The following is a 13,326-nucleotide window of genomic DNA, read 5'->3' as shown; positions in this document are numbered from 1 at the left end:
TATGGGATTCAGTAAAAGCAGTGCTAAGGGGAAGGTTCATAGCAATACAAGCTTACCTCAAGAAACAAGAGAAAAATCAAATAAATAACTAAATTTTATACCTAAAGCAACTAGAAAAAGAAGAAATGAAGAACCCCAGGATTAGCAGAAGGAAAAGAAATCATAAAAATTAGGGCAGAAATAAATGAAAAAGAAACAAAAGAGACTATAGCAAAAATCAACAAAACTAAAAGCTGGTACTTTGGGAAGATAAATAAAATAGACAAACCAGTAGCCAGACTCATCAAGATAAAAAGGGAGAAGAATCAAATCAACAAAATTAGAAATGAAAATGGGGAGAAATCACAACAGACAACACAAAAATACAAAGGATCATAAAAGACTACTATCAGCAACTATATGCCAATAAAATGGACAACTTGTAAGAAATGGACAAATTCTTAGAAAAGTATAACTTTCCAAAACTGAATCAGGAAGAAATAAAAAATCTTAACAGACCCATCACAAGCACAGAAATCGAAACTGTAATCAGAAATCTTTCAGCAAGCAAAAAGCCCAGGACCAGATGGCTTCACAGGTGAATTCTACCAAAAATTTAGAGAAGAGTTAATACCTATCTTACTCAAACTCTTCCAGAAAATTGCAGGGGAAGATAAACTGCCAAATTCATTCCATGAGGCCACCATGACCCTAATACCAAAACCAGACAAAGATGCCACAAAAAAAAGAAAACTACAGGCCAATATCACTGATGAACATAGATGCAAAAATCCTCAACAATATTCTAGCAAACAGAATCCAACAACATATTAAAAAGATCATATATCATGACCAAGTGGACTTTATCCCAGGGATGCAAGGATTTTTCAATATTCACAAGTCAATCAATGTGATAGACATCACATTAACAAATTGAAAGATAAAAACCATATGATTATCTCAATAGATGCAGAGAAAGCTTTGACAAAATTCAACATCCATTTATGATAACCCTCCAGAAAGCAGGCATAGAAGGAACATACCTCAACACAATAAAAGCCATATATGATAAACCCACAGCAAACATTATCCTAGATGGTGAAAAATTGAAAGCATTTCCCCTAAAGTCAGGAATAAGACAAGGGTGACCACTCTCACCACTAATATTCAACATAGTTTTGGAAGTTTTTGCCACAGCAATCAGAGAAGAAAAAGAAATAGAAGGAATCCAGATTGGAAAACAAGAAGTAAAACTCTCACTGTTTGCAGATGACATGATCCTCTACACAACAAACCCTAAAGACACCACCAGAAAATTACTAGAGCTAATCCAATGAATACAGTAAAGTTGCAGCATATAAAATTAACACACAAATCCCTTGCATTCCTATACACTAACACAGAGAAAACAGAAAGAGAAATTAAGGAAACAATTCCATTCACCATTGCAATGAAGAGAATAAAATACTTAGGAATAAATCTACCTGAAGAAACAAAAGACATATATATACAGAAAACTATAAAACACTGATGAAAGAAATCAAAGATTACACAAATAGATAGAGAAATATACCCTGTTCATGGATTGGACGAATCAATATAGTGAAAATGAGTATACTATCCAAAGCAATCTATAGATTCAATGCAATCCCTATCAAGTTACCAATGGTATTTTTCAGAGAAATAGAAGAAATAACTTCACAATTTGTATGGAAATACAAAAAACCTCGAATAGCCAAAGCAATCTTGAGAAAGAAGAATGGGACTGGAGGAATCAACTTGCCTGACTTCAGGCTCTCCTACAAAGCCACAGTCATCAAGAGAGTATGGTACTGGCACAAAGACAGAAATATAGATCAATGGAACAAAATAGAAAGCCCAGAGATAAATCCACACACCTATGGATGCCTTATCTTTGACAAAGGAGGCAAGAATATACAATGGAGAAAAGGCAATCTCTTTAACAAGTGGTGCTGGGAAAACTGGTCAACCACTTGTAAAAGAAGGAAACTAGAACACTTTCTAACACCATACACAAATATAAACTCAAAATGGATTAAAGATCTAAATGTAAGGCCAGAAACTATAAAACTCCTAGAGGAAAACATAGGTAAAACACTCTCTAACATAAATCACAGCAGGATCCTCTATGACCCACCTCCCAGAGTAATGGAAATAAAAGCAAAAATAAACAAATGGGACCTAATTAAACTGAAAAGCTTTTGCACAACAAAAGAAACTATAAGCAAGGTGAAAAGAGCCTTCAGAATGGGAGAAGATAATAGCAAATGAAGCAACTGACAAAGAATTAATCTCAAAAATATACAAGCAACTCCTGCAGCTCAATTCCAGAAAAATATATGACCCAATCAAAAAATGGGCCAAAGAACTAAACAGACATTTCTCCAAAGACGACATACAGATGGCTAACAAACACATGAAAAGATGCTCAACATCACTTATTATCAGAGAAATGCAAATCAAAACCACAATGAGGTACCATCTCACTCTGGTCAGAATGGCTGCCATCAAAAAGTCTATAAATAAATGCTGGAGAGGGTGTGGAGAAAAGGGAACCCTCTTACACTGTTGGTAGGAATGCAAACTAGTACAGCCACTATAGAGAACAGTGTGGAGATTCCTTAAAAAACTGGAAATAGAACTGCCATATGACTCAGCAATCCCACTGCTGGGCATACATGCTGAGGAAACCAGAATTGAAAGAGACACATGGACCCCAATGTTCATCGCAGCACTGTTTACAATAGCCAGGACGTGGAAGCAACCTAGATGTCCATCAGCAGATGAATGGATAAGAAAGCAGTGGTACACATACACAATGGAATATTACTCAGCTATTAAAAAGAACACATTTGAATCAGTTCTAATGAAGTGGATGAAACTGGAGCCTATTATTCAGAGTGAAGTAAGTCAAAAACTAAAACACCAATACAGTATATTAATGCATATACATGGAATTTAGAAAGATGGTAACGATGACCCTATATGTGAGACAGCAAAAGAGACACAGATATAAAGAACAGACTTTTGGACTCTGTGGGAGAAGGCGAGGGCAGGATGATTTGAGAGACTAGCATTGAAACATGTGTATTACCATATGTGAAATAGATCACCAGTCCAAGTTCAATGCATGAAACAGGGCACTCAAAGTCAGTGTCCTGTGATAACCCTGAGGGATGGGGTGGTGTGAGAGGTGGGACGGGGGTTCAGGATGGAGAACACATGTACACCCATGGCTGATTCATGTCAAAAATATGGCAAAAACCACTACGATATTGGTAAAGTAATTAGCCTCCAATTAAAATAAATCAATTAATTTTAAAATAAAAGGACCTGTGAGATGTGCTTTGAGGTGGAAGACCATTAATGGTACTTAGAAATCAAAAAAGAAACTGAAAAAACAATGCAATTTGTGATAACAGTAGTACCAAATTCTGAGTGTTTTCCAAAATGGACTTTCATTTCCTGGCAATCTAGAGTGGTTAAAACAAAATTTGTTCAACATGGAGATGTCAGTCCCTAAATTATCAAAATCTATATTACACTGTGTCTAATTTTATTTCCTCCAAAAGCAGCTAAAAAGCATTTACCCAAACTAAACAGTTCTTTGCTGTCCAATTTTTAAAAAGGAAGGAAACACTAAGCTTGTACATACAATCGTGCTTAAATACAAAATAAAGATGCTTATTCAGTCACACGTTCTTATCTCTGGTAGAGAAGGTGCGTGCAAGGTGAGGCCCGGCTCCGACCCAGGGGCTCTTTGAAATCTGACTTGCATGCCCAGCTCCTTGCTCACTGCAGCCCAAAGCTTCCTCCAGAGGCCTCCCTCTTGCTTTTCAGCAGGATTAACCCTTGAAACAAAATCTGTGATGCTTTTCACCAGAATTAGTAAGAGACAAATGCAGAGAAACTTTTCTCCTAACACAGGGGGTGTTGCCCTGCCTCTTAGCCTCAAAACGGCAGAATTAATGGAAAAAGGTGAAAAAAAAAGACTTCAAGCTCAAGGTCATAGGCCCTTCCTCGACAATGTTTGGTACATCTGATTCCAAGGGGGCCAGGTATTTTGGCAAGGTAGTGGTCACGTGCTTTTAGAGGGTCATGAAAGACATACAGGCTAGGAGCAGACTCACTCGCTGCCATCTCTCTGACCGCCTGCCTCCAGTGGAATATAGAGTTGCTGTCACTTTGACAAGAGTAGGGAATTCTCTCGGTCTAACTAACCTGGTTTTATAATTTTGGTTTTCAGTGGGCAGTCACAGGGTGAAGGGAAAGATTGTCGTTTTCAGTGCAATGCTGGCCCTTACTCACCTTCCCATCCATTCTGTCAGCCTATCAGCTGTGGGCCCTCAGCGTCTAGATGCTGCAGGTGGCCCCTGGGCTGTGACAGACGGCAGGGTTGGGGCCCAGCTAGTGCAGGCAGAAACGGGCACTTCTGACTCCTCCTCTGCCCACCTAAAGTCATCCTGTGGTCCCTTTGTTACTCAGCACCCACGTGGGGATGGTGTCACCCCTGCCTGGCTCCCAGCATTCCTGCCATCTCTGCTTGGAGGTAGAAGGGCCAGCACTGTCCCCTCCCCACTGGCCAGGGTGTTCAGGAAGCTGCTCTGCTCCTTTGTGGGGTCACCAGTCTGTGTCCACCCCCTGGCTGCTCCTCAGCCACCTGGTAAATGTCCTCTCTGACACCCACACTGGGAGGGCACTCCCCACCCTTCCTCTGCAAGCCAGTACCCACCCCTGAAGCCAGAGAGGTATTCTGAGTTTCCAGAACTTTCAACAGCAGAGCTAACGTTGGCAGAGCATGATCGTGTGCCAGGCCCGTGCCGAGCATGCTGACCTCATTGCATTGAACACTCCCAGAAACCCCATTTGATAGGTATACTAGCATCTCCATTTCACAGATGGGGAGACTGAGGCCCAGAAAAGGGACAGAGCAGGCCAAACAAAGAAGTGGCAGAGCCAGGACTTGGATCCCAGTCATTCAGGCCTCAAGCCCAGCCCCTGGTTCACCTCCTGCCAAGACCCAAGGGTCAAGGACATGATGTTCCTGGCTCTGAGCTGTCTCATTCCAAGGACAAGAGGGACCCACAAGTGAGGGTAGCAAGAGAGCTTCCTCTAGGTCCCATTTCACACCGAGGTGCGAGCCCCCACCCAGGCCTAGCCCCTCTAGGAGGGCGGATGGCAGTTCTTCTCATGAGCCCATGGCCTCTACCACTTCTGGGGGGGCTCACCACTGCCTGAGCACCAGAAATGTGCAGCTTGGAGTTAAAGGCAGAAAGCATAACAGACCCAGGCAAGGGCTTGTCTAGCCTTCGCCAAGGCAGGCTTGGGTCCCCTCTCAAAATCTGTACAAACCATATCACGGGCCTCTGTGGTCTATTTCTCTGCAGCTGCCCCCTTCCCCTCGGTTGCCTCAGCCTGCCTCAAGATCAGATTTCAGGCATTTTGTTCTTATTCCAACTGGCCATGATCTACATCCCTCCTCCCTGAGATGCTACCCATCCAGCTCTGCAAGCCCATGTGCACCCAGGGTGCTCCTGCTGCCTCTTGCCACTCTGAGTCTTCCAGAGCACAACTCCCATCTCCTGGACAGAACTGTTTTGTCTTTGAGTAAATGTTAGTGCCATCCTCCAGTGGCTTGATGCTAAAACTGAAGTCCTAACCCCAATTTTCACAGTGCCTTAAGGCATTTTCAATAGTTTTCAGTGAGAAGGGGCATACAATTATGGAAACAAATTTCATTTTGCTTCACTTCGGTTAAAAACAGAGAAATCACCCAGCCTTGGGAGTAGGGTGGGGAATGCAGTGAGGAGATTTAGGGCCATTGAAATTCAACAAACCAGGGCTATGTGTCTTGACCCCAAAGTCCCTTCCCTTAGAAATCGTAGGTCCACATCCCTTATCTGTAATTTTAAGGCTAAAAGCTCTGAAAGCTTATTCTGTTTTTGTAAATTTGGTGCCAAAATTTATTTGGGAGCAAAACTTGACCCGGGCTTGGTTAAATATTCTTATTTCTTTGCAAAAATAATAAAATGCTGCCCCAGATTCCACCAGAGGGTTGTATGATATTTGGCATATGCAGCATATTGCCTTTCTTAAGTCCCTAAATTTCTGATTTTAGAAATGCATCTGATTCCAGGGCTCCGAGACCCAAGTCTGGGAGCCTGGGCTGGCCCTGCCGAGCTGCAGAGTGTGGGCCAGGCTGCACCTTGAGCATGCTTGGTTCAGCATCTCCTATCTTCCAAGGTCATCAAAATGAAGCCCAGCCCTTTGGCCAGGTACAGCTGAGGCTCAGAGGGCTTAAGTGACATTGCTCCTGGCACACTGTCCACACAGTGATGGTGTCTGGACTGGAAACCCAGTCCGACTGTCTCCAGTGCCTCTGCCATGCTTATCCACTGCCCTGACACTAGATGGCATTTACCTTTTACCCCCAGTGCAAGCAAGCAGTCCATTGAAATTGGATCACTAACTTAGCTGGTAAAGTGGAATCCCCCAAATTGAGTGAGACTAGTCTGCAAATAAGAACGCTCTCCTATCAACAACTGGATTTGGCATTCCTGCTGACTCGAGAGTTGCTTTCTCACATTCCATTTAGAAACTACTCTTTAAGGCAACTATGGTCTGGATAAAAATGAATGCCCAGTCTTCCTGCTACCACCCACAGAGGTGTGATGAGCTAGTCAACGCCAAAGAGGAGGACAGGAGTGTTTTCTGAGGGTTGGCTTGGGTGGTAGTAAAGCATGGCCAAGTCCACCATGGTGTGAGCAAGAAGCATGGACTTCTTGTCCGTCCTGCAGGTGACCATGCTAAACACTCACCTCTTCCTTTCTCCCAGCTTCTCCTGCTCACAGGACCAGCACTGAATTCTTAGGACTCTAATTCAATGTGGAAAGGCCACGAGAAGGAACATAGCCTCACAAAGAGAACCAGATCTGGAGACTCAGGCCTAGGAGATGGTCATAGTGACAGCAAGCATCTGTTGGCAGTACTTGAGGTGCACTGAATGAATACGTTTACTCCTCTAACAACCTATCATCATGCCCGCTTGGTGGACAAGGCAGAAGTGAGGAGGGTCAGGCAGGAGAGACCAGGCCCCGCCAGGGTTACGAGAGTGGCCTCTGCAGCCCCACTCTCTGCTCTCACCCTGACTGGCTGTGTGACTGCGGGCAACTCTGGGAACTTCTCTGTGCCTCATTTTTCTCACTTTTAAAGGAAATGCTAACAGCCTCTACCTCTGAGGACCATGAGGAGAAACAGGAGGGAAGAACTGGGTAACACGCTCAGCCCCAGGAAGCAGGGGCCCAGAAGGCGGCCCCTGGCAGTGGTTGTAGCCCCTTGGGCTTGGCAGAGGTCATGGGTGTCCCTCCTAGCCTCGGGAAGCTCAGCCACGTGCTCCTTCTCCCAAGCCTTTCCCCAGCCCCACCTAGGGAATCAGCTGTGGGTGGGGTGGGGGGTGGATTTTCAAGACCCTGAACATTAAAGATTCTCTCTCTGAGCCAGCTGCTCCGGCTCCGAGACAACACAGTCAGACTACAAACACTCCCCACTGAAAACAAAAGAAACCAAAAAAGCTCACAATCTTAGATGGTGACACGGCTCCAGGCTGAGGATCCTGCCTGATAGGGTAAGGGTTCCAGTGCTGATTCAGCTGGCGCTCCATCGAGCCAGCCACGGAAGTCCACGAGAACAGTTGGCAACATGCCTATAACAAAATCAAACCTAAGTGCTCCTGAACTGTGGACAAGGGCTGGCCGCTCACCCTGGCCACCCCCACGAGTGCACCCATCGAAAGACTGACCCCTGGTGTGGAGTGCATGGCTCATGAGGCTTCATGAGACTTGGATGAAAAAGACATGGTCTCTCTCCTCCTGGTACTGTCGTGGCCACGGTCACCCAGAGCCCTCAGAAAAGAGGTCAGTTTCCCCCAGGAGTATCCCTCAGGCTACCCAAGCCTAGAACTTTATGGCCACCTCCTCAGCTTTTCTACAGAAGAAACAGGCAGGGTGGGAGACCAAAGTCCTGGGCAAAAACTTGCGGAAAGCTTTCTGGCAGGGGGAATGGTGCCTGAGCCTCAGGAGCTGTAAGAGTGGGGCAGGAAAGGAAAGGTGGGCAGGAAAGGAAAGGTGGGCAGGGAAGGATAGACACAGGCAATGGTGGGAGTCAAGGCCAAGAATGCAGAGTGGGCCAGGAGTTGTAAGCACTTAAAGATCTGAAGGACACCAGTCTAAGGAGATAGATGGAGCCAGTTGATGGGCCTCCAAAATTTTCTGAGCAAGTGTGAACATGATCAGGTCTGTCTTATAGCAAGGTTATGCTTAGAGAAATGGATGGTTTATCGGGGCAACCAGTTTAAGATGGTTTATTGGGAAAACTGTATGAGTTTGAACAAAGATCAAGAGAGCAATGGTAAAGAGGAAGCATGAAGACAGGAGCCAGGGCAGGGAGACACCTGATGTGGCTCCCACTGATCAATCCCTGCTTCTTGGTACCCTCACTACCCTGTGATCCCCCACTAGTATTCACCACTTAATGCTCAAGTCTAATGAGCAGAATGCTGCACACGTGATGCAATGTCACTTTCCAGACTAGGTTATACAGACTGGGACTTTTGACTCACTGGCAACTTCCCCTCAACCTCTCTAGCTGGCATATTCTCTCTTGCTGGCATATTCTCTCTTGCTCACTCTGATGAAGCTGGCTATCACGTTAGGAGAAGCTCTGTGAAGAGGCCCATGTGGCAAGGAACCAAGGGAGGCCTCGGGCCAACAGCTCATGAAGAACAGAGGCCTCAGTCCAACAACCCATAAGGAACTGTTTCCTGCCAACAACCACACAGTGAGTTTTGAAGCTAGTCCTCCCCAGTTGAGCCCTGAGATGACCGCAGCCTTGTGAGAGACATGGGGCCAGAAGGCCTGCTAAGCCGTGCCAGGATCCCCAGCCCACAGAAACTGTGAAGTATTAAATAGTACATGTGTGCTGCCTAAAAGTGGTTGTTTCAGGCCAATTTGTTATGTGGCCATAGATAACTAACACAGACAAGGATCACAGCATGAAAAATGGAAACTGTGATAGATATCACCTGGCGAGAAGTAGGTGAAGTGAGTGATTGAAAAGACTGCAGGAGAAGAAAGGGAAGTCACAGGAGTATTGAGAAAAGCACGGGCTCTGGGGCAAGACTGCCTGCCTTCAAGTTCCTGCTCGGCCCCTTGCTAACTGTGTGACTCTGGGCGAGTCGTTTCAATGCTCTGAGCCTCAGTTTCTTCGTCTGTAAAATGGAGACGTAAGAATAACTACTTGACACATCTCCGACCTTATCATTTAGGACCTGCCTCAGCATCTGGTGCAGGGGTCAACAAACAGCACACTGCCCAGCAGATATTTGCTGTGGCACTTCTAGAACGCCCGGTTTGCAGTCTTATGCCAGCAGGGACAAGATTTAAGTGCTTAGAGCAATTTCCTTGCATCCTATGATGCCTTCACTGGTCCTGGGTGAGGGAACGTGCCTCATGGCCCAGGGGAAGTGGGTCTGTGCAATTCTAACCTGTCTGCCCTGGTTCCTTCCCCTGGCAGCACCTCTGGGTGCAGTTTTCTCCCAGGGAAGCTAAGTGACCTGTACAGAAAGTGAGACCATAACCTTGGCCTCTTTAATATTGTGCTTTGACTGTGCAGAATAAGCCAACTTAAATAGACTTTTCCAGAGGCAAGCCCAGTCTCTAAAGAGCTAGAGTCTGAATTTGCCTCCAAAGCCGGCTCTCAATAGCATGAAACACAGTTCTTATTTCCAAAACCAAGGGACAAAACCAGAGATGAGATCAGCTTACCTGTCTGGGCAGAGAAGGCATGGAATCCGAGGCCAGAGACCGCTGAAAGCGCTGCGGTTGCTGCGTCACATGCTGCAGGAGGAACGAAGAAAGATCCGGCTGCTGCTGCAGCTGCAAGGTGGCTGTGGCCGTGGATGAGGCCGTGGCAGAAGAGGCCGGTGGTGGCGTGGGCTGCTGCAGGTAGTGGAGCAAGGCAGGCTGCCGAGATGTGGTGGGCACTGATGGCATCCTCTGGGGGCCTGGCTCAGAGATGAAATGTGACAAGGGCTTGGTGTGGCCAAAAGGAAAGGGCTCTGAGGCTCCCGGGCTGGGGCTGGTCAGGCCCTGCTGCATGATCATGCTCGGGGTTTGGGGCTTGTAGATGGCACTGGCTGGTGGCTGCGGCTGGCAGAGCGGATGAGTGGAGGTGGTGATGCCCTGGACCAGGGGGCACTGTGCAGTGAAGGACTGCTGGGGCAGGCCTGGGCTGGACAGCGTCTCTGGACGATAGGGGGTTAAGGGCCCCGTGTTGCTGGTGGGCAGAGCAGACATCTCGTGCCCCTGAGGGTGTTTGATGGTAGAGGACACCAGGTTGGCAAGGATGGAGGTCTGCGCGCTCAATGGTGGTGGCTGCTGGAGCGTGGAGCTAGGGAACTTCTCTGGCGCGTAGGGCCTGGCCGGCCCGAGGACGGTGCTGCTGCTGGGCGCCAGACTGGACAGTGAGGCATTGGGAGAGCCCTGGAGGGTGCTCCCCGGCAGGCTGCTCGATGACATACAGGACACCATGAGCCCCTGAGGGCTGAAGGGTGGCAGCGGCTGTGGTGAGACCACGGGCCCCGGCTGGTAAGGCGGGGAGAGGCCGGGAGGAGGCAGGGCAGACCAACTGGTGGTGGGGCCGAGCTGCTTCTTACTGGAGCCCTGCTTGCTGGCTGCCAGCGCTTTCAGCTGGTGGGCATGATGCCATTGAGATACTGGGAGTGGCGGCAGGGCAGCTGAGAGTGTCGCCTGGGCCTGATTCTTGGCCTTCACGGTCGAGGAACTTGGGGAGGCCATCTGCTTACTGGCAGGCGTAACTGCATAGCTGAGCCCCGCAGAGGAAGGCGGAATCTGAAGCGACACCCCAGTGACCTGGCTGCAACTTGAAGCAAAGTCCTTGCTGGAACTGAGGCCCTCCAAGCGTGGCATCTGAACTGTGGGCTTGGCAGTCGCACCTAAGGTTGCCGGTGGGTAGTGGTGTAAGACCAGCGGTTCTTCTGGCTTGCTCCCCAGGATTTTCTCAAGATCGAGCTCACTCTGAGAAGATTCTTGAATTTCTGTGAGCTCCTCCAGCAGATCTTGAAGTTCCTGATCCACAGCCGGTGCGTCGTTGGTTTTGTCATAGTAAGGAATAGAGGAGCCTTTCACTCCCATTTCTGCTGTCGGTGGCTCTGCAAATGGTGGGCCCATGACGCTGCCATTCCTGGGGCTATTGTCCAGTAGTAACGGATGGCCAGGGGCTGCCATTGCTGCAGAGCTAGGGTTCACAGGTAACGCAGGAACTTGCAGCTGTGCACAGGCTGTGCTGGGATGGGCACCCGGGCCCATCGAAAGGGTGACATCCTCAAGGCATGGTCTCTTGATTTTATTAGGGTAACCCTCGTCACCCATGCCTGAAAGCTGGAAATCTTCTTCCTGTCTCCGCTTAGTGGTTCCCTGTGCCTGGAAGAGAAAAGAGGAGACCGAGGGAAGAGAAGAGGAAGAGAAAGAGAAAGAGAGAGAGAGAGAGCGCGTTTATAAAGGCTTGGCACATGAATGCTATTGGACAGAAAACTTACAAAATAAAACAGATGTGTCAGTTTCAAGGCTTACAGTTGGGAAAACTATACAATATAGTCTATTTTTAGAACCATGATGCTTTTTTGTTGCTATTTCATTTAGCCTGTCTTGCTGGATTTCAGATGAAGCATTATGCTCTCCGTAACAGTTTTAGAAAAAGTTGTGCAAACTATATAATATAGTCTATTTTTAGAACCATGATGCTTTTTTGTTGCTGTTTCATTTAGCCTGTCTTGTTAGATTTCAAATGAAGCATTATGCTGTCTGCACCAAACAGTACAGAAAGTCATGCACAGGATTTTCAGGCAGACGTTGGTGGTCAAAGAAATTGCTAAGAAAGTTGCAATTCACACCTGTGTACGGACAGCCTGATTTTTAAAAATCAAACCGTGAGGTACACATTGAACATACTGAACTTTTTTAGGTTGCTTCCCTGTCTTGGGTTACATGCATCAGGTTCCAGTGAGAAAACTGGCTACAGCACAGGCTTTGGAGGAGTGAAGTAGACCTGGCATGTTCTTTTGGGTGGCTGTCTGAGAGACACTCTTTGGAGAATAACAACGTGCAAAACAGTCACTGTAGAAAGGCTCCATGCATCTGTACACATGCATACACAAACACTTCCAAGGACACACACTGGAAGAACGTGCATGCAACTCTGTGGAGTGCTCATCTCTCCAGGGTGACTGGAAACTCCATTTAGTCTAGTCTCTGTATTTTTAAAAATATTGATCGTTTTTTAATGGGAATGACTTGTAATCCCCTCCTCAAATGTATAAAGCTTCCCAGGTGGCTCAGATGGTAAAGAATCTACCTGCAATGCGGGAGATGTGGGTTCGATCCCTGGGTCGGGAAGATCCCCTGGAGAAGGAAATGGCTACCTACTCCAATATTCTCCTGGGGAATCCCATGGACAGAGAAGCCTGGCAGGCTGCAGTCCATGGAGTCACAAAGAGTTGGACACGACTGAGTGACTAACACTTTCACTGTAATCACCCCTCAAATATACAGCTATCTAAATAAGAAATGCCTGTGTGCAGATGCATCATCAGGTTGGGGCAAAAGGAAGCAACAGGGAATGGCCCTAGTCTGTGATGTGCTCTTGGGGGAGCTGCCTGCCATTTATAAAAGTCTAGCCTCTGGGAACACAGAAAAGCACTTAGTAATGCAGTATTTCCTACTCATTCAAGCAAGGCTCATACAGTCATCCACAGCTGACCTGTAAGTGACCATGACCTGCATGTGAAAGTGAAGGGGGCGGAGCAAAGGATTCTGTAGGAACCACATAAACACCAATGCTCTCACAGCTCCATTTCCCCTGAAGCCTTTTCCCATGAAGAAACCTCTTTCCAACTTGGCAGGCTCACTGGGACATCCAGTCATGGTCCTGCGACATGCCCTCCCATTTGGCTTGCTGGAGGGCCAAGGCATGTGTGTGGGGGGGCCACCTGCTAGCGTGACAGTGGTTATTACTCTCACGGCAGAGTGGACGTCAAAAGAGGTCCCCTGGGGCTGCACATCCAGGTCCTTGCTGCCCATCAGATTCACCTCGAAACCCCCAGTTTCCCGGCTCTACCACCACTGTCTCCTCCAGGCTGGGGCCCAGGCCCTCAAGCTCTGTCACAGCTCCCTGGCTGATTCTCAGTGGGCCGCCAAGTTGATAACCACTGGCCTAGAGCATGGGTGGGGCAGGATGGCCTAGAGCCCTGGT

The 13,326-nt window shown here is 47.3% G+C and overlaps 1 protein-coding gene across 3 annotated transcripts in view; it reads right to left on the bottom strand.

Moving 5' to 3' along the window:
* The window catches only part of MAMLD1 (mastermind like domain containing 1), a 54,740-nt gene that overhangs the window by 25,695 nt on the left and 15,719 nt on the right, over positions 1–13,326 (bottom strand). For 2 of the 3 annotated variants that reach the window (XM_061136409.1, XM_061136411.1), the window contains exons 2-3: positions 9,822–11,498; positions 7,577–7,702 (exon numbers count right to left, since the gene is read on the bottom strand). In XM_061136409.1, coding sequence (XP_060992392.1) covers positions 7,577–7,702; positions 9,822–11,498 — 1,803 coding nt within the window. The remainder of the gene's footprint in view (positions 1–7,576; positions 7,703–9,821; positions 11,499–13,326) is intronic. The other variant, XM_061136412.1, reaches the window with a different exon arrangement.

Source organism: Dama dama, chromosome X (genome assembly GCF_033118175.1).
Source record: "Dama dama isolate Ldn47 chromosome X, ASM3311817v1, whole genome shotgun sequence".
NCBI classification, from domain to species: Eukaryota; Metazoa; Chordata; class Mammalia; order Artiodactyla; family Cervidae; genus Dama; species Dama dama.
The sequence above is the reverse complement of the archived record's forward strand: the minus strand, read 5'-3'. Positions and strand labels throughout refer to the sequence as shown.